At 40.2% G+C, this 22,267-nt stretch overlaps 1 protein-coding gene across 1 annotated transcript in view; it reads right to left on the reverse strand.

Annotated features, from left to right (window-relative positions):
• The window catches only part of PRKCD (protein kinase C delta), a 66,421-nt gene extending 45,183 nt beyond the window's left edge, over nt 1-21,238 (reverse strand). The window contains exons 1-2 of the mRNA XM_060239922.1: nt 21,091-21,238; nt 3,222-3,421 (exon numbers count right to left, since the gene is read on the reverse strand). Coding sequence (XP_060095905.1) covers nt 3,222-3,421; nt 21,091-21,205 — 315 coding nt within the window. The 5' untranslated portion in view covers nt 21,206-21,238. The remainder of the gene's footprint in view (nt 1-3,221; nt 3,422-21,090) is intronic.
• Nucleotides 21,239-22,267: the final 1,029 nt, after the last annotated feature.

Raw genomic sequence — 22,267 nt, forward strand, 5'->3', positions numbered from 1 at the left:
GGTACCTGCATTTTTTTCCCAACTGAGGCTTAAAGAAGCTGGAGAGGTGTTTTTGATTGGGAACTCCCCCATCCCAGCAATATTTATTTATTTATTTATGTTATATTTATATTCCACCCACTCTGTACAGACTCTACAGCATAAAATATACAGTAAACAAAAACAATATTAAAACAATAAAACAATCAGATAAATGACAATGGTGCTACTTCAGGCGGGTCATGTATTTTCTTTTTCACACGCACAGAGCCTAGGCAGTTAGCAATAAAAGCGATATGGATCCAGATGTGGTGGCAGCCCTCTCCCATTAGATGTTATATGCCATCCAAAACAGTTCAGTCTTGCAGGCCCTGCGGAACTGCAATAAATCCTGCAGGGCCCTGATGGCTTCTGGAAGGGTGTTCCAAAGTATTGGGGCCAAAATCGAGAAGGCTCTTGCTCTGGTGGAGTTGAGCCTAGCCTCCTTTAGCCCAGGGACAGCCAGGAGATTTTGAGAGCTTGATCGCAGTGCTCTCTGGGGAACATGTGGGGCAAGGAGGTCCCACAGATAGGTAGGTCCTAGGCCATATAGGGTTTTGAAGGTTAATACCAGGACCTTGAAATGGATTCGGTACGCAACAGGCAGCCAGTGCAGCGCTCTCAGCACAGGCTGAATATGCTCCTGATGGGGAAGCCCCATTAGTAGCCTGGCTGCAGCATTCTGCACCAGCTGCAGCTTCTGAATCTGAGTCAAGGGCAGCCCCATGTAGAGAGCATCACAGTAATCGATTCTTGAGGTGATTGAGGTGTGGATCACCATTGCTAAGTCACTGCGCTCAAGGTAGGGGACCAACTGCTGTGTTCGCTGAAGGTGAAAAAAAGCAGCTCTGGCAGTGGCTGCTACTTGGGCCTCCATAGTTAAGGAGGACTCCAGGAGCACTCCCAAGCTCCTAACCCTCGACGCTGGCGTCAATGGCACCCCATCGAAGGCTGGTAAGGGATCACCCTTCCCAGGCTGCTGCAACTTAGATAGAGAATCTCCGTCTTTGTTGGATTCATCTTTAGCCAGCTCAGCCTGAGTCATGATACCATGGCTTGCAGCGCCAGGTCCAAATTCTCTGGGACACAGCCGTACTGGCCACCCATCAATAGATAAGAGCTGGGTGTCATCCGCATACTGATGACAACCCAGCCTATACCTCCTGACCATCTGGGCAAGGGGGCGCATATAGATATTAAACAACATTGGGGAAAGAACTGCCCTCTGGGGCACCCCACAAATAAGTGGGTGTCTCTGGGACAGCATTTCCCCAATTGTCACCCTTTGTCCCCAATCTTGGAGGAAAGAGGAGAGCCTCTGTGAGGTAGACCCCTGTATCCCCACGTTGGCAAGACGACTAGACAGCAGCTGGTGGTCAACTGTATTGAATGCAGCTGACAGGTCTAATAGGAGCAGTACTGCCGAGCTGCCCTGATCCAGATGTCTCAGGAGGTCATCCATGAGGGCAACCAGCACCTTCTCCATCCTGTGGTCTGGGTGGGAGCCTGACTGGAACGAGTCTGGTATGGAAGTGTCCTCCAAGAAACCCTGTAGCTGTGTCGCCACCACCCTCTCTATAATCTTACCCCAAAAGGGCAGGTTTGACACCAGCCGATAGTTGGTCAAATTGGTCGGGTCTAAAGAGGGTTTCTTCAAGAGAGGGCGGATCACAGCCTCTTTAAGAGGTGTGGGGAAGACCCCCTCTATGAGGGATCTGTTGACAATAGATCGAAGTGGATCACATAATGCTGTCTGGCAAGCTTTTATCAGTCAAGATGGGCACGGATCCAAAACGCAAGTTGTAGGGCACACAGAAATGAGAATCCTGTCAACTTCCTCCAGGCTGAGTGGGTCAAAATGATCCAGAAATGGACCTGAAGACATGCTCAGAGCCTCAAGTTCACTTACTGTTTCAACTGTGGCAGGGAGGTCGTGATGGAGTGATGAGACCTTATCTGTGAAAAAACTCACAAAAGCCTTGCAGCCGATTTCCAATTCCCTAACATTTGATCTGCCTTGTGGTAGGGCAGTTAAGGACAGAATTGTACTAAATAATTGGGCTGGGCGTGAGGTCGCAGATGCAATCTGAGCCACATAGTTCCATAACAGATCTGTCAGAACTTGTATCTGTTATGTATGCTGAACTTGGTGCTCTTAGCCTAACCGACTCCATATTGTAACTGCATACTAATCCTATGTCCTTGTAGTCTGGCCTACTAGCCAAATGCTTTGTATTTCAAACAAACTGTAACCACTGAAGGGTGACAGATAGCCTCTGGGAAACATCTGCAGGTGTCCTTTGAAGCTAGCCTGCCAGAGCATCACAGCAGGGCTCCTTCCTCCTCCATGGAGATAAGGAACCCTGGGAACAGACAACTGTCTCCCAGAGTGTGAGAAATGGTTTTATTGTTTCTGTTACAACTGCATAAAGAATGTATCGATAACTGAACTCGTTATCAGAGTCAACTTGTGCTTTCCCTGAACACAGTTCTCAATAAACGTCTTATACTTTTGCAACAAAGTAATGGGTTTCGTTTGAAGTTCTTCAAGTTCTGACAAGATCAGGAGCATCATTACTTGATGGAAATACCAATCATGGAACTCCAAGGTTTTACATACTTTGGTCCTCAAATGCAATTTATACAACTGATTACCAGGATGCTGTATGTCAGAGTTAGGAAATCCAGCATTTGGATCAACATTATCCAAGACTTGAATTGGCTTTGTCAGTAAGTAAGTCCTGACACTTCACAAGCTAGGCTTTTTCATATTCTCATTTCCCTTGCTTGTGTGTTCCTGTTGCTTCAGGGATTTGTGGGAGTCCTGGTCTGCACGTGTTTTGCTTCCTCTAGTGGTTGATTTGTTATTACTTTTTTTAATGTGTGGCACAAAATCCTGCAGTTTAAATCTGCAGGGACATATGCCGAACATAATATAATCTAATATTAAATTGACCACTAGAGGGAGCAGAACATATGCAGAACAGAACCGCCTCCCCTCCCCAAAGCAACGGGAACATACAAGTGAGGAAAACGAGAATGTGGGAAAGCCTACTGAATAAGCGGCACTTTTTCTTTTCTATAAGAACTTTTTAGAGGCACAACCACATACTTTAAAGCAGTTACTTGTTCTTTTCTCCATGTGCGTAAAATGAAAGAAATAACAGTTCAGAATCAAACTAAGGGTTCATCACTGCACTTACCCAAAATTCAGCTTTCCCATTGCCTTTCTTACATCTTTCAGCCAAAACAGACACACCTACAGTCACCTCAGATAATGGCTCTTCAGCAGCCTTCATAAGGACAATCTGAATAACACGCCCCTCGTAGATATGGGCATCAAAAGAAGATTTCCAATCTGGGTACATAGTAGGTTTCTTCTGAATTAAGGTCTTCCCCCTCTCTGGAAATGTCAGAAAAAGTTATTAGTTAAAAATTAGCATGGCAGTATTACATACACTGGAATAGTTGTACTGAACCAAAGGTGGGAAATGATCTCAACAATTATGAGATAATGGTGAGGCCCAGAGGAAGTTTTGAAATATTTGCATAATTTACAGCAGTGGTAATTCCAATTGCTACTGTGGTTAAAGGCAGGGTATACAATTTTAGTAAACAAAAAAGAAACTTTACCAAACATTACATCATTCTAAAGCAGTTGTACCATTCAGAAACTGTGGGAATGAGTACACCTTCCCAAAGGACCGAGATGTTTTTTTCTGCAAATAGTAAAGAATGTGCAGTTATGTCCTTATGAAGATGGTCTTGCTACTACTCTTTTGTGAACAGCAAGTATCTCGTTTTAAGTATATTCTGTTTAGTAATGTCAGTAATTCCTTTCTTAATCTTCTAGGGGTGCCAGTTCCCGGGTGGGGCAGAAAGAAGGTAAAAACCTCCATGAAAAACCAGGCTCAAAAATTAATACAAAACTTATCCGTGTTTTGTATTAATTTATGAGGCTGGTTTTTCGCAGAGGTTTTTACCTTCTTTCTGCTCCATTTTTCCATGTTTCCCTGTTTGGTTGCCTTAGTCCCCAGGTGGGGGCAGGGGATCCCCTGCTTTCGCAGGCTACAGTCCATTGCCAGCCAGTAAGGGGAGGCCACACGCCAAGTGCAACCACCCTTCAACCTCCCCTCCTGTGAGATTTAAAGAAAGAAATAGCAGTTCATAATAAAGTCATCAAACAAAATGTTAAATCATTGCACTCATACAAAATTCAGTTGGTCTGCAGGAGCATGTGGCCCATGGATCAACTTTAAATCTTGCAGGAGGAAGAGAAGCAGCCACCAAGTAGCGAATTCACCGCTGGGGCCCAGGTGTGAGCAGCCCCTGCTTTTTGCCAGTTGCATTTAAAGAGCTCCTTTAAATGCTGTTCACAATAAGCAGTGTGTGTGCGTGGATGTGTGCATGAACTCCAAGCAGCAAATATGCCACTGGAATTCAGGCGTGTGTGGCCCCCACTTCTTGCAAACAGCATTTGAAGGGTGCCTTTAAACGCTGTTTGCAATAAAGCGGGATGGAGCCTGAACTCCAAGTGACAAATTAACTGCTGGAGTCCAGGTACATATGGCCTCTGCTTCTTGCAAACAGCATTTAAAGGGACCCTTTAAATGCTGTTGGGGGGGGGGCACCCAAACTCCAGCAGTGAATTTTCCACTTGGAGTTCAGGTGTGTGGGGCACCAGTTTCCAGCATGATGACATCATGTCTGGAACACCTCCAAAGTCCCCTGCCAGGGAGAAGGCAGGACCTGGCAACCCTACTTACAAACTTTTTCTATTTCCTTTAAACACTGTAATAGAATTATAGCAGGACACATTCATCAAGTGTGATTTCAGGTACCACTTTCTTGGCAATTCCTCTTTCAATATTTATTTTCAACATTTGTATCCCTGGCTAGGGGTTGAGCATTGCAGCTTTCTATATTGAACCACCTACTTAATTGAATATGTTGGGGGGAAAGGAAGCAATTCATAGTTCCTATTAAAATTCTAGCCAACACTGAAGACTGCTGCAGGAGTTAGAGGCAGGAAAGTCCGATAACATAGTTGGTGGATGGATAGAAATACATGCATAATTTCATGATAAATGTGTGTGTGTGTGTGGGGGGGGTTGCATACAGCAGGGGTGGCCAACGGTAGCTCTCCAGATGTTTTTTTGCCTACAACTCCCATCAGCCCCAGCCATTGGCAATGCTGGCTGGGGCTGATGGGAGTTGTAGGCAAAAAACATCTGGAGAGCTACCGTTGGCCACCCTTGGTATACAGGCTTCATTTAGATTAGTCTTATACTATTGTCATCCAAGTGAATAGCAATATCACCAAAGTGTTCACAACGGGAGTAACTGTGTTCTTAATATCCAACTTTCTGAGGTGGAAGTTTAGAGTTAAGTTCATGTTGATCCAGCAGCTGTTTGCTTGATGCATGCTTCTTACTATGATGAACTGTCTAAACAGTAGTAAAGAACAGTACCTTAGTATTGCTTTATTAGGCAAGACCTGCCAAAGCCAACTTTATAAATGATATATTTGACATGCTGGTTTAATTTAGCTTGCCAAATAACTTCAGAAGTTTACAAACAGCTACCTGAAGATGTTCTGCATTCTTCAGGCTTCTGCTTTATCTCCTCTACTTCAGTGAAATAAGTTTTACCTGGATTCAGAGGCCCCCCCTTTATTCTGAAAAAAGCTGTTCAGCACAGAAGTATCCATTTATGAAAAGCCATCATTACCAGATTTCTGCTCTCTGTGTTAAGCTGCTTCTAACTTATAGTGACCCTATGAAGTAATGACCTCCAAAACATCCTATCGTTAATAGCCTTGCTCAGGTCTTGCAAACTAAGGGATGTGGCTCTCTGTATTGAGTTAAAGCATCTCATGTTGGGTCTTTCTCTTTTCCTGCTGCTTTCAACTATTCCTAGCATTATCATTTTCTCTAAAGACTCTTGTCTTCTCATAATGTGTCCAAAGTATAATAGCCTCAGTTTGGTCATTTTACCTTCTATGGAGAAAAAGTTTTGTCTTCTCTGGTGGTCTACAATATCTGTAAAAGTCAACTCCAATACCACATTTCAAATAAATCAACTTTCTTCCTATCAGCTTTCTTCATTGTCCAACTTTCATATCCATACATAGTAAGGGGAGGAATACTATAGCATTAATTATCTTGATCTTTGTTGCCAGTGACTTATATTTACACTTAAGGATCTTTTCTAGCTCCTTCATGGCTGCCCTTCCCAGTCTCAATCTCTTTCTCATTTCTTGGTTACAGTCTCCCTTATCATTGATGTTTGAGCCAAGAAACTGAAAATCTTGAAGAATTATATAACCTTATTTTTTGTTTTCTTGATGCTCAGCTATAATCCTGGTTTGGCACTTTTGAACTTTAACATTCACCACTAGTTGTTTCAGACCTTCACTATTTTTTGCCAGTAATGCAATACCATCTGCATATCTTTTTAAAAGTTTTATTGTAAATAACACAAAAATGTACACCAAACAAAGAACAAAACAAACTCAACATACAATGAAGCCTAGGAATCAAATTCAATTACCTATATCTTATTTCATCCTTATCTATTTCAAGTACTTCCATTTCTAAATCAAATATATTCAACTTCTTTCCATATCCTATTATTTGATTCAATATCTGCTTTCCTATCTTAACTTATGACCTTCATCCACTCATATAATGGCTTCCAGGTTTCTTTACATTCTTGTAAATTACCTTCTTTCAACTTAACTGTTAAAAAATCCATTTTAGCAGCCTCATACAATTTTTGAAGGAATTCCTACCTTTTTGGTATCTGTTGGGTTTTCCAATATCTGCCATACACCAACCTTGCTGCAGTTACAGCGTGTAACAAGAATTTCTTAGTTACTTTGGACACGGGGCTTGTACACATATTCAACAAATACAATGAGGGCGAATACTGAATATTCATTTTTAGTATTTTTTGAATCCAGCTATTAATCTGTCCCCAATATTTCCTGGATTTATCACATTGCCACCAAATGTGGTAAAATGTTCCTTTTACCCTTTTACATTTCCAGCACTTATTGGTGGTATTCGGAAACATTTTAGACAACTTCTCTGGTGTAATATACCATCGGTATGCCATTTTATAAAGATTTTCCTTGAATGTGGATGATCTTGTCAGCTTTATATTTTCCTTCCATACTTTCTCCCATTCTGCCAGCTCTATGTTGTGCCCAGTGTCTTGCATCCATCTTATCATACTTTCTTTGACAAGCTCATCCTGCATTTTAATATCCAACAACCAATTATAAATTTTTGTAATCAATTTCTCATTAGTTCCTAAAATTATAGTATCAAATTCATTCATCTTTTTAGCAAATCCAACTTCTTTATCATATTTATATCTGGATTTAAATTGCATTTTTGTCCACCAATCTAATTGTACATTCTCCTCTATCTTCAAATTACCTCTATTATCTAGTAGAAATTCATAGGCATATCTCTCTTCCCACTGAAATAAATTTGGATCTATCGCTTCCACTGGTGATATATATTTATAAATTTGTGATTTTATTCCCATCCAGGTTCTATATATTGATTTTCTAATTTCATGTCTAAGAAACAGACTATTTTTGGTAGGTATTTGGTATCAAATGTAAGAATGCCAACCTCTAGTAAGACCTGCTCCCTCCAAAAACTGTTTATTCTCTCACAACAACCAGTCCTTTGCCCATATCAAGATACATGCTTTATAATATATTTGCCAATCCGGCAACACAAATCCACCTCTTTGTTTAATGTCCTGCAAGATCTTCAATTTAATCCTCGGTCTTTTGTTTTGCTATATAAATTTGGCTACTATCTTATTTAACTGTTGGAAGAAAGATATTGGTAACATGATCGGAATAATTTCGAACAGAAATAACATTCTGGGTAAAACATTCATTTTTACTGTCGCAATTCTTCCTAACAGTGAAAGTTGTAGATCTTGCCATCTCTCTAAATCTGCTTTTATTTCTTTCAAAATCTTATCATAGATATCATTTTTCAGAGTTTTCAATTCAGCTGTTAAATAAATTCCCAAATATTTTAGCTTCTTTTCATATCCAAACCCAGATTTATTCTCTAATTCAGTAATTTGCTCCTTTGTCATATTTTTTGCTAAAAAATTGGTTTTTTGGTAATTCACTTTGAAACCTGCTATGTCCCCAAACTGTTTCAACCTTTCTTTTAACTTTTCAATTGAATTAACCTGTTCCTCAAGTATAAACATCAGATCATCAGCAAATGCCTGAACTTTAAAACTTTCACCCTTAATCTTTGTTCCTCTTATCTCTTGATCTTCTCGGATAGAATCAATCAAATATTCTAACGTCAAAACAAACAATAATGGCGAAAGTGGACATCCTTGCCTTGTACCTTGTTCAATAACTATGAAGTCTGATGGTTCTCCATTAATATTAACTCTGGCTTTCTGATTAGAGTAGATGGCTTTCACCAAACTCTCCAAATATTCTCCATATCCAATAGCTTCTAAACATTTTAACATGAAGTCCCAATTCACGTTGTCGAATGCTTTCTCTGCATCCAGCATAATACACGCCATTTGTTTATCCGGGTGTTCCTGGTAAAATTCCACAATATTTAAAATGGTTCTTATATTTTGTCTCATCGGTTTGATCTTCATGTATCACGTCTGGGATGACTTTCTTCAATCTATATGCCAGAACAGCTGCAAAAAATTTATAATCTGAGTTTAGAAGAGATATAGGCCTGTAATTCTTAATCTCCATTGTGTATCAATGAGATCAATGCTTCATTCCATGAACCTGGGACCTTAGATGTTTGTTTTATTCCCTCTATAACTCTCTTATATGGGAGCAATATCACTTCTTCAAAACATTTAAAGAATTCCGCTGGCAATCCATCTGGGCCTGAGGTTTATTAATTTTTGGAATTCTTATCATGTCCACAATCTCTTATATTGTTATAGGACTATCTAAAATTTTTTGTTGTTCTCTCGATATTTTCTTTATATTAACTTGCTTTATATATTTTTCTTGTTGTATTTCTGATTTTTCCTGGTTTTTGTATAATTTTTGGTAAAAGTTCCTGATAATTTCTTTTCTCTGTGTGACCTCTTCCAGATTTTCGTTTTTTAATAACCTTATTATTTTCTTCTCTCTTTCCTTCCTTAATCTATAGGCCAACCATCTACTAACTTTATTGGCGTTTTCAAAAAAAATTAGCTTAGTCCATTTCAATTTCTTTTCTAATTCTTCATTTAACAATAAATTAATCTGATGTTGTATACTTTGAATTTTCATTTTAATTTCTTTTGTATTTTTCTCTTTTTGCATTTTCTCCTGTCTATGTAGTTCTTCTAGTAATTGATTATAGGTTTTTATTCTTTATTTCTTCCTCCTTGAAGAATATCTGATTGCTATTCCCCTAAAAAAAGCCTTAAAAGTGTCCCATATTGTTTGAATAGATGCATCTTTTTCCAAATTCTGATTAAAAAACATTTTAATTTCCTTTTTGGCTTCTTCCACAAATACTACTTTCTTTAAAATCTGGAGGTTCAAGGTCCATCAAGCACTTTTTACCAAGCTTTGAAATGTAATCTGTAATGGGTTATGATCTGCAAATGTCTTGGGCAGTATGGCCGCTTCTTCTAATAGTGGTGCCAAAGAGGTAGAGATCCAGCACATATTAGTCCTGGACCAGGAATCATGTACCTCAGAACGATAAATAAAATCTTTGGTTTGAAGATTTTTTGTTCTCAAGGCATCTATTAAACTTAATTCGTCCACCATCTTAAAAAATGTTCTAGGCAGTTGGCTACGACTTTTTTTTTAAAAAAAAATTTCCCGAATTTCTTGTCCTTGTCAGTAACAAAGACTGCATTACAATCGCCTATAATACAGTGGTCTTGATAGTCAAGCTCAATGATTTTATCATGAATGGTCTTATAAAAATTCTTCTTTTTCATTTGGGGCATATATATTCCCCAGTAAAAATTGTTTCCCCTTATATACTATTTCTGTCAACAATACTCTGCCATTATCAGCTGCATATAACAAGCTTGATTCTATCTGGTCTTTGATATAAATTGCCACCCCTCTCTTTTTCTTATGGTCCGCAGATACATATAATTGACCTTTTTATTTTGGAGGTATTTTACATCTTTTTTTAATATGTGTCTTTTACAGACATATTATGTCAGATTGTAATTTTTTTTAATTGCAGAAAAAATTTTCTTCTTTTTTGTGGCTCATTTAATTCATTGACATTTATTGAAGTAATCTGTAATCCTGTCTTGCCTTTCCTTGTTCTTTCTGCATTTGCAATCTTGTTTTTATTCTCTCTCTCTTTTTCCTTTTGGAATTTCTTTTCCATTTCTGTTTTGCTTCCCTTCTTCTTCTTGACCTTCTTCCACCTCTGATTTTTGGCTATCTTCTTCTGCATGTCTATTCAAAAATTCTTGTATTTTCTCCATTGATGTTATATCTTTTGCCTTGGAATATATAAAAGATGTCCTCTGGTACTAACCATCTGTATTGAATAGACCTTTCGATTAGCCATGCTGTCAGTTTTTTATAAGCACTTCTTCTCTGTCGTATACTCCAAGGTACTTCTTTTAAAATTTTTATATTATTATCTTCCCATTTTAAATCAACTTCTCTGGTGGCTCTCAAAATTGCCTCACAGGTTGAACTTCCATAATTTAACAAGTACTTCTCTTGGTAAGTTATATTTCTTCGTATAGGCTGAGGCAACACTTTTAACCCAGTCTATCTCCTGTTTAATATCTTTTACTGCCTCCTCTTCGCCTGATGTCAATAGATCATTAATTTTCTTATATATATCTTCTCCCCTCTCTTCTGGGAGATTCTGAAATCTCAAAATATATGCAGCTTTGTCCATTTCTAATTTGGCTGTCCTATCCTCAATGTCCAAACACTTAGTCTTGTACTCATGCCTTTGCATTATTGCTTGCGTTATATCTTACCTCAGAATTAGATCAGTTCTGTTTCTCCCATGTTTCTCCTTTCCTTAATAAAAGTCTTTGTAATTTTCTGACTGAAAATGCCCTAATCCAATCCACTTTAGTTCATTTACTATCAGAATTGAGATATTCAATTTCTCATTTTGCAATTCTGAGCTTATCTTGATTCTCTTGTTCCACATCCCTATTATATGTGTTGAATACTTCTGAACTTACCTTTTGCATGCATATCAACAACTGATCATCCTTTTAGCTTTAACCCAGTTTCGTCATTAAGAATAGTGCTACTCATAGTTGTCCTCTGCTCTTGGCTGCTATCCAAACCCAGAAGGGGGGCTGTCTTCCAGCACTATATCTTTTTTTCATTTTGGATTGTCTCAGCATAGAGTTTTCAAGGTATGAGATTATCTGAAGTTGTTGACCATTGCCTTCCTCTGTACAGTACTGACCAATGTTAGCTGAAAGTTCTGTATAACTTGGAATTTTCAATATTTATGTTTTTTAAAAAAGTGTCACTACTATTGTCTATGATAAGTCCACTGGCAGTGTCCTGCTGCTGCCCAGTAGCTATCCTTTAAGGATTCCTCTGCCTGTTCTCTTCTGCTGATGTGGGCATTGATTCCTAAAGGGCTGGGTGCATCTTAGTCTGTCTCAGCTGTGACTATTCTGCCTTCAGTGACTCTGCTAGGAACTGATGAAGTTTAAGCTCTTTATATATTGCTCTCAAGCTTCTCTGACACAAACAAACATCAAATTAAAGTATGCTCTTCCACAATTCTATTGCAGCACAGCTCCTTGTACACAGTGTTATAAAAGTCCTCATAATATGTATTGAAAGCATGTGATGTGGATGCATTTGTGAATTCCTGCTAGAATTCTTATTATTTCAGTTCTTTTTCCAGGTAGATTTTTGCCTTGCTATTCTATGACATTTATCACAAATGAAAGTTCTACCTTACCATCCTTTTGGAGTTCTTTGAGAAAGTGAACAAGAATGTAGATAATGGTGAACCAGTATACATTATGTACTTGAACTTTCAAAAGGCTTTTGATAAGGTACCTCACCAAAGAATCCTGAGTAAACTCATGAATTACGGGATAAGAGGATGGGTTCTCTTAAAAATTAAAAACTGGTTATGTACTAGAAGCAAAGTGTAGGAATAAACAGATCATTCTCTCAATGGAGGGAAGTAGACTGTGGAGTCTCACAAGTCCTGGTACTGGGGCTGGCACTATTTAATTTGTTAATAAGTGATCTAGAACTAGGATTGAGCAGTGTAGTAGCCAAGTTTGCAGATAACACAAAATTATTCAGAATGGTGAAAATCAAGGATGATTGTGAAGGCAAAAGATCTTGGGGTTGTAGTAGATTCCTCAATGAAAGTGTCAACTATGGATGGGTACAAAACAAACCATGAATCATGATTTGTGCGAAATTGCCAATTCATGGTTTATTCTGAACTGGTTCATCTGATCCCACTGCACCTGAACATGAACTAGCCTTTTTTTCTTGGCATGTTGTTTGGTTTGTGTTTGCTTTGTTTTTCCAGACAGCCTTGTTCTAGCATGATTCCCCAGCTCCTCCGCTTCTGGTCAGTTTCCAGTGAAACTGACTAAAAGCGGAGGAGCTCCACTCTCCCTGGCCCCCTGCACTTCTGATCAATTTTCAGTGGAACTGACTACAAGCCGTAGCTCTGCTTTCCCCAGTACCCTCATGTGCTTCTGGTTAGTTTCCAGTGAGACTGACTAGACACCACAGCTCTGCTTTCTCCAGCCTCCTGTGGCTTCTATTCAGTTTTACTGGAAATGGAACAGAAGCATAGGAGGATGGGGAGGATGGAGCTGCTGCTTCTAGTCAGTTACCAAGCTTATTGGGGGTGAAATCAATCAGAAGCTGCAGAGCGGCTTCCCTTTCTTTTCCCAGCTTGATATACTCCTAGGAGAGCAGTTTACTGGGGGCACTAGCTTTGAGGGGCTGTAGCTTGTCCCTGAAGTCCAATTTGCACCAAACTTGGAGAGCAAGTAGAAGAGAGTCTGCTGAAGAGTTTGTTGCAAGTTTGGTGTCTCTAGCCTACTCAGGGGCTATTCTGCATCTTCCTGAACTGAATGAACCAATGAACCATGAATTGTTCAGGAAATTGAAAAACATGAAACAAACCAAAGCACCAATTTGGGCAACACAATGAACCACAAAATTGAATGAATCACCATTTTTGTGTTTGTGTCCATTCCTAGTGTCAACACTTTCTGCTGCAGTAATGCAAAATGCAAACTCTATGTTGAGGAGTATTAGGAAATAGATTGAAAATAAAATGGCCAATATGATAATGCCCCTGTACAGATCTATGGTGAAGCCTAACTTAGAATATTATGTGCAGTTCTGATCATCATTTCTCAAAAAGGACACTGCAGAGCTAGAAAAAGTCCAGAAAAAAACAACCAAGATGATTAAGGGTTGGACCACCTTCCCTATGTGGAAAGCTTGAAGAGTCTGAGACTTTTCAATTCATAAAAAGAAGAGATTGGATTTATACCCCACCCTTCAGTTGGAGTTTCAAAGTGGCTTACAGGTTGGGCTGAGAGACCTTTCCCAGAACTGCTCTTTAGAGGAGCTCTGAGAGAATTATGACTGACCCATGGTCATATCAACAGGTGCAGGTGAAGGAGTGGGGAATCAAACTCGGTTCTCCAAATTAGAGCCTGTGCACTTAACCACTACACCAAACTGGCTCTCTAGGTGATTAGGAGGGACATAATTATAAAATTATGGACAGGGTTCAGAAAGTTGAAAACATTAGGGAGGGATGGTGGCTCAGTGGTAGAGCATCTGCTTGGGAAGCAGAAGGTCCCAGCTTCAATCCCCGGCATCTACAAAAAAGGGTCCAGGCAAATACGTGTGAAAAACCTCAGCTTGAGACCCTGGAGAGCTGCTGCCAGTCTGAGAAGACAATACTGACTTTGATGGACCAAGGGTCTGATTCAGTATAAGGCAGCTTCATATGTTCACAACAGACAGAAGGAAATGCTTTTGAACAAAGCAAGTGATTAAATTGCTGTCAGGGAATGTAAAAACTTGCCAGAGGAACCTGCTGCCAAAGGATGTAGTAATGGCCACAGGCACAGATAGTTTAAAAAGGGGCTTAGACAAATACATGAAGGATAGACCTATCAGTGGCTACTAGCTATGATGACTGAAGGAAATCTTCATATTCAGAGGCAGTAAACCTCTGAATACCAGTGCCAAGAGGCAACACTGGAGGGAGGCCTTTGCACGCTGTTGTTGGTTGGACCTTCAGATGAACTGGTTGGCTGCTGTGTGAGACAGGATGCTGAACTGGATGGTCTGATACAGCAGGGCTCTTCATGTTACATACTTTTCAAGTTTTATACTGTTCTTGAGAGAGATGCAGGATGGAAAGTTTTCTATTTCTAAAGATTTGCTATTGTTAATTTTTTAATTGTTTTTTTTTTCAAATTAAGCAAGCTTGGCAGTTTCAAAGTTCTAATTACTGTTTTCCAGGTGATTATCCCTAGAAATTATGCATGTTTTATTGATTTGTAAATGAGAAGCAAGGATTAAATCATAACAATCCAAATAAAAACATGAATTCACCTAATATACTGATCAAATCAAAATCAGTGCTAAAATTCTGATATATATGGGTAGGGCAATCATTGATATCATATGAAATTAATAAGTAATGCACATAATACTGCAGACAGTGAAAGGAAAACTGAGTTGTCCCAGTGACTTATATTGAAACAGATGAATGGACAATCATGCCTATGGTATGGCAAGCACAATTATTTTATTATGCTAAAATCCATGTGTCAGCACCTTTCAGTGCCTTTTTTTCTTAATGGTAAACAATGTGCATGCTATATTGTCTTTAAAATTTTAGAAGTGTTTCCAATAAAAATAATTTCTACATAAAGCTTTAACTTTGTTGAAGCATTTAAACATAGTATGTATTTATTCTTCTTAATCCAATATTTCAATTCAAGTTTCTGCTGGTACTACAACATCAAATTAACACAAGGTACTTTTAAAATGTATTTTTATAGCAAGCCTTGATCTCCATAAAAGTTATGTTGGGCTTTGTTATCTGGTCTGTAAACAGTGGAGTCTTTGCTAGCTGCTGTATAAATAGATGGTGCAGCTTCATTTGGAATACTGTGTACAATTCTGGTCATTGCACCTCAAAAAAGATATGATAGCATTAGAAAAAGTGCAGAAAAGGGCAACTAAAATGATTAAAGGGTTGGAACACTTCCCCTATAAAGAAAGGTTAAAACACTTGGGCCTCTTTAGCTTGGAGAAATGTCGACTGAGGGGTAACATGATAGAGGTTTACAAGATTATGCATGGGATAGAGAAGGTAGAGAAATAAGTACTTTTCTTCCTTTCTCACAATACAAGAACTTGTGGACACTCAATGAAATTGCTGAGCATTCAGGTTAGAACTGATAAAGGAAGTACTTCTTCACCCAAAGGGTGATTAACACATGGCATTCACTGCCACAGGAGGTGGCTCTACTCCCTTCTACTGTCAGGGCTTTTTGAAAACTTTTATTTAGAATTTTCCCTGCCATATCCTTGGACCTTAGTCTTATAACTATATCTCTTGGTAGGCCTTTATCTTTTGCATATGATGAATTAACTCTATAGACACTGTCCAACATGTTTCTAAATTTTTCAGGATCTTCCTCTAAATAGTCAGCAATTGTTTTCACCATATAATCCAATAAATCAATTCCCTCCCCTTCAGGTATTCCTCTCAGACGTACTTGAGTTTCCATTAATCTGCAGTCATGAATTGTTACCTTTTCTTGAAGTTTTAATAAGGTGGAAGCATGTATATCAACTTTCTCTTCAACCTCCTTGACCCTGTTTTTAACCATACCCAGTTCATCTTTAAAATCTTCAACTTCTTTTTTAAGATCTCCAATATCCTTCTTAAGCTCTTTTTTTGCTAGCTGTTATCATCTTCTCCATGCCCTTCATAATCCTGGCTTCCATGGTATCAAACTGGCTTCGCATTTTGTCCAAAGAATGAGATCTTGCACGAGTTAATCTTCCTTCTGACATAACCCCCCCCCCAAAAAAACCCAACAACTCCAAGGGCTCCAATTCTAAATTCAGCACCAAGTCCAGTAGCTTAGAACTTGCTGTTTAAAATAAGACTAATTTCGTCTTTCTCCTACCTTCCTGGGCTGAGATATTGATTTTTAACAGTTTTTGGCAATTTTCCCACTTTCAAAATGGCGATCGTACTTTCTCTATGGTTAAAAATCCCTAGCAAAGACCTTCTTCTAGCTCTTCTCTCCTTCAACTTTTACTTCCTGGTTCATGTTCTCCAACTATTGTGGTCTTTGGAATCCTTGTTATGTTGACTGCCAGTACACCTTCAGCTTTTACTTCCTGGATCACTGAGCTCAGCTCTCGTTCCCCAAATATCGCAGTCTTTGAATACTTGTTATGTTGATTGCAAGTACAGAGCCATAACACAGAAGCCTTTGTCACTGACCACAGGTATTCAAAACAATTTTCTTCTTTCCCAAATCCTAGCAATGCCTTTAATTTAACAAAGTCCAAATTTCAAAGTTTCTCCTCTTCCCCTCACTTTCATTCTTGTTCAAGTTTTCCCACTTTCTACTGTTATTTAGATTAGTTTAGAAATGTCCTGGAGTAAGAGATAATGATCAAAGTACCTTAGCGGCTATGTTTTTTAAACTTTGGTCTTCCTGGTCTTTCAGATGCTTATCAGTCCCAAAAGAGAGTGAGATCCAAACATGCTTAAGCCAACTGAATGGCTCTTAATCCTTTGTAGATGCTGGACGATGCTCCTTTTCCTTGCCGGATCATCAAAGCCTCAGAAAAATCCCCTCCGGAATCAATCATTAGCTGAGATCAATGGCTCAAAGTATTTTTGACGTCATCCTGGGCAATTCTCTAACTGAGAAATACAGGCATAAAACCCGATAAGGCTCTTTACTACCCTGAACAAAGGATTAAGTTTCCCCCTTATTCAGGAGACAACAGCTCTGTTGGAAACTCACACCAGAAGCCGTGTCTCTACCCTTTTTTCTATGCTACTTCTCATCGCAAGGTAATGCAAACGATTTAGTTCTTTTTTTGCTTGAACACATTCAGAATCAAACCAAGGTTTGGTTTTCCTATGATGCTGATGTAATCTATTCCCTATTGGTACAGTCATAATAGAGTAAATCTCCTGAATTATATCTTGGTAAACTATTAGCGGGTCTTGGTTTTTCTCTAAAGCTGTAAACACTGACACGTGCTTCAGTAAATTTTCTGGAGTTAAGATTTCTTTCACTTTTTTATCAAGTTCCCCACCCCACCGTACTCTTCTCCCCCTAATTCCTATCCTTGTTGTATAACGTGCCTCTTTTTGGTTAGTATTTAATGGAAGCGCTATCTGCAGACATAGAGGTGGATGGTCACCCTCCAAGTATGGGAATACTTGGAAATTTTTAATGAGAGGTAATAGAGAATTGCATGCCAGCATATAATCAATAGTGCTCATTCTATTCCCAGACATAAAAGTGTATTCGCCTGGATAATCGCCATAGAATGCCCCATATAAAATATGGAGCTCTCTTCAACCTGCTAATTTAGCTAAACATAGGCCAGCAAAGTTTGCCTTACAATCTTTAGAATCTCATGTGAAGAGGAGTCCATTTTGGCCTTGCTCCTTCTCATCTAGTAGGGAATTATATTTGTTTAGTAAAAAGGCATCATTCATTCCCATACGGGCATTAAAATCCCCTGCCACTAAAATTTGAGCTTCCGGATCTTCCAGGGCAAGATTTATTATAAATTGGTCTAGTAATGCCCAATTTTCTTCTATAGATGACTGTTTTGTTAGAGGTGGGATGTATACATTTATGATAATCAGGCTTCCCCTGTCCCATCTCACCAATAGAGCCATAGCTAAATGGGATAGTGAGGGTTTCAACACACATTGAACCTTAAGGGCATTAGAAATAAAGATACCCAGGCCTCCCCTTAACCTCCCTGGGCCCTTTCCTGGAACTGCCGGTAAATTATGGGAGGAATAACCATCCAACCAAAGAGTTTCTGCCATCCACGTTTCCTGCAACATAATATTATCAAAATCTCTCTGAAAAAAAGGAACCTCTATGTACGAATGGATACATCTTAGCCATCCCGCCACATTCCATGACAAAATTTCAATAGGTTTGTTAGTGATCCCCATATCTTGCATTGAGGACAGTCATGAGTGTTTTCCTCCATCAGGAGCATGGATGACATCCCTTATTTCACATATTTCGGGATCATCAGCTGCAACAATCAGGTTGGAATTATGCTTTCCTTTGTTAATTATTACAGTTGGTTCCAGTGGGAAATAATGGGCCTCCTCTGCAGAGTAGGTCCCTTCACCTTCACTCTTCCTCAGCTCACAGGCCTTAGTATTTCCCTCTATTTCCATTTCCCTGCAATCCGTAGAATCTCTGAGGCCCTTCAGGGTAGATGTTAGTTGTTCAAAACGGTCTATCAAGGACTCTTGCTCACAGTCTTGTAACAACATAAATTTTGTAAGCAGTTGTTTCTCGAGTTCTTCCTCTGGCCAACTGGCATCCAGATTTTTCTGACCGATTCCAATATCTCCTGTTGGGGGTACCTCTTTGTCTAAGTTAGTCGGGGCAATAATGGGCTTCAGCGCAGATTCCATCAATGGAGGGGGTAAATTGGAAGGAGTTGGTTGATCTAAGATTAATACAGAGTTGGTAGGTTTCTGTTCTGCCACCAGCGACTGCTTTTTATAGTCCTTCTTAGCGCCAACATCTTTTGTTTTTGAAACTATTTTCCAAGTTGTAGAATTATTAAAATGTCTTTGTAGTCTGATCCCTAGCGCCACATATCTGTTGGCATGAGCAAACAAGTACGAGGGAATTTTGTTTGTATTAAAATGAAGTAAAAAGTGTTCAAATCGTATGGGACCTGGCAGTCTTTCCATTTGTATGAGGTCAACCAAAGGGGGAGCTATCCCAAGTAAGTTGGCTAGATGTCCTTTTGCCTTCCATTTGGGGCTCCAATCAATTAATCTTCCATGCAATGGGAAAATATTTATAACAATGTTTTTTGGATTGTATACCAGTGAAAATAAGTTTTCTTTAACATCCTTTGGTTTCTTTAATGTCATAGTAACTTCAGTTCCAGTACCTATTAGACCTCCTAGACCTCCTTTCTTAGCAGCATCTGCTTTATTCCCCTCCTGTGCCTGTTCTTTATTTTCTTTTGCATATTCTTCACCCCTCTCCTTTAGCAGGGATACTATTTCTTGTAAATAAGTAAAAATTGTCTGCAAGGCTTCTGCCACGAGGGTTGTTTGATGTGCAAGCAACTCCAGCCCATCCGCATGCCTATTTAATTGTTTATCACTTAGTTGGCAAGGAATATTATCATTCTGGGCTTCATTACGGTTACAAGAGGACTGGCCCACAGGATAAGCTTCTCCTCCCTCTTCATCTCCCAGTACTCTCAGGACTTCAAATCTGTTTTGTAATTTAATTGGTGCAAAAAAGGCCTCCAACTTGGATTGCTTAGGTTGCTTGTGTGTTGGAGATACATTCTCTCCTTCAAAGGGATATGGTCTTTTCTTCTGCCCTATTTATTGCCCAAAGAGAATTGAAGCTCCTCTAATTTCCTTGCAAATCTTCCACATTCACTTCTGCCACTTTAAATCCTGCACTTAAGTCCTGTAGTTTCTACAGTATGTGCTTTTAGTAGAATAGCTTATAATGCTCTTTTGACACACCCCATACAACTTCAAATGCTGTCCGGGAATTACTTTCATTAGAAACTTTTTTATCTCCGTGCCTTGTTGACTCAGCAGACCCCTGCTAATAAATGCCAACTCAAGCAGGCTCCAGCTACGATTCTTCTCCCATTAACATTCCTTCTCGTTATTTGGAACACTGCCAGGACACCCAATAGTTCAATTAGCTCAATTAGCCGGCAAACTTGAGTCTCAGCCAGTCCATGAGTAGCAGATAAGCAGTTTTTAACAAGAAAAGTTATTTAGCACCTTTTAAGTTTCTAATCTTCAAAGCTCAAAACAAGCCGCAGCGGCAGCCCTCCTGCCTCACCCCCGGAAATGAAAGAGCCCCCCTGGGTGTGTGTTACAGACCTGGGAACAGAAAAGCAGGCAGTGCCTGTACAGTGCACTCCTCAGAGCCTGTCTTCCAAGGCAGGCTTTGAGTACCACACTGCACAGGTGCCACCTGACCACTTTTGCAGTCTCCAGGTCAGAATATGAAGGTGACTGCTCCCTAACCCCGTCCAGCCTTCCTGGGCCCTAGGAAAGCTAAGTGAGGTTGGTGGGGTGCCTAAACAGTGAGCACACTCGGAGCCTGGCTCCAAGTATGCTTGCTGCCACCCTGACCCCGCTCAGCCTTCCTGGTTCCCAGGAAGGCTGGGTGGGATTTAGGGGTGGTGCAGCATCAGATGTGCTTGGAGCCCGGCTTCAAGCACACCTGCTGCCACCACAACCCCACTCAGCCCTCCTGAGACTTGGGAAGGCTGGGTGAGGTTGGGGGCTGGAGCAGCAGTGGGTGCACTTGGAGCCAGGTTCCGAGCATGTCTGCTGCCGTGCTGGCCCCCCCACTGGAAGTCAGGCAGGGCTCTGTTTGAGGCAGCAGAACCCCCAGCACTGGCCCTGCCTGTTGTAACAGTTAACAAATTTGTTTCTATAATTAGCATAAGGTTCAAAGCCTGTTGATTATCAAAATGTTAACTTTTTTAAAAAATACTTGACCAATACAATATTTGACTGCTCAGTTTACTGAACATTTCTTAACTAATCAAGTAGTCAATCATAATTACCACCTGAGTCACATTGTGTTTAAAATAAACTGATATACAGTGCAAAATTAAACAGGAAACTGAATACTGCAAAATCTTAATGCACACTTATTTGTGAGTATGACTTGTTCAGTTCATAAAGTAAATGAGTACAGAAGAAAGAGGTTCGTCCTGCAGTCTTACAAAATATATGTGATGCACCCTAGTCTATAAATGGAGCCAGTAAGTCTTCTTACCTGTAGTTAATGCCTCTTTCATTTTTATTGCACAGAATGGCTGTAGTTGTTCGCCATGGTTCTGCACAGGCCCCAGTTCAAATGAGTTGAACGATATTCGTAAGAAGGGAGCCATAGTTCACAGCACTGTTGTGGACCTACACAGGGAAGAAAATAAGAAACAACAGAATTAAACCTAAAATGAAAATTAGAGTGGCTTGAAAAATAAAGGCCAAGGAAGAACTCAATAAATATTGCTTTAAAATAACACATGGCATATGTTAAGTTACCTCTATACCAGGGGTACCCAATCTTGTTCAGTGTGTACACACTTTTAGAATGTTGAGGAAGGTAACAGGTTCATAAAAAATGGCTGCCATGTGAGATGTCATGGGTGCTGGGGACCCTGCAGAGGAAGACGAGTCTGCCAAGGAAACTGTACCCCTGCCATCTGCACCAGTACCCCTGCCTCCTGCTGAAGAAGATCCCAGCCCCCCTGCCTCGCCCTCTCGGGTGGCTCGTGTGCGTGACCGCCTCCGTCAGGACCTCAGGGATCGGAGGAGGGCGGCACGCTCACAAGCAAGACGCTCCCTGAGTCCTGAGTTTTGAGAGGATTCTGGCCCTCCTAAGAGCAAGGATGCTTGAGTTGTAACAGGATCCTGGCTGCCTCCCAGAGCCAGCAATTAGCCCAAATGGGCAACAGCCAGCAGAGGGCTATATAGCTGTGGGCTTTGGGAGGAGGCTTTGTGGAAGCAACTAGTCATCTCCCTGACGTTCTAGCATCCACTCTGGCTTGACTTTGGTTCCTGACTCCCTGACTTTGGCTTTTGACTTCTGGACTCCCTGACCTCGGCTTCTGGACCTCGGACCTGCGATACTTGCACAGCGATTTGGATTTGGCACCTCGGACACTCCTGCTTGCTGGCTACAGACCTCGGCCTGCCTCTGGACTTTGCCTGACCCGGCCCCAGCCGTGACATGAGACAGTGTTTGTTCTTTGCTTTAGGAAGAGACATGGTTTAGTTTCAGTTTCCAAGAAAGGGGGATGGTTTGGTCACTGTGCAACCACAGGGAGGGGTTGCAAAGCCAGAGACATAAGAAAGACTGTATATATAGTTAAGCCAATGGTACACACCTGTGGTGTACCTGGCTGAGATGAGGTCAAGATTTGTTAGCTGATTAGGAGTGCCCTGAAACT

Source organism: Heteronotia binoei, chromosome 5, assembly GCF_032191835.1.
Source record: "Heteronotia binoei isolate CCM8104 ecotype False Entrance Well chromosome 5, APGP_CSIRO_Hbin_v1, whole genome shotgun sequence".
In the NCBI taxonomy this organism is placed as follows: Eukaryota; Metazoa; Chordata; class Lepidosauria; order Squamata; family Gekkonidae; genus Heteronotia; species Heteronotia binoei.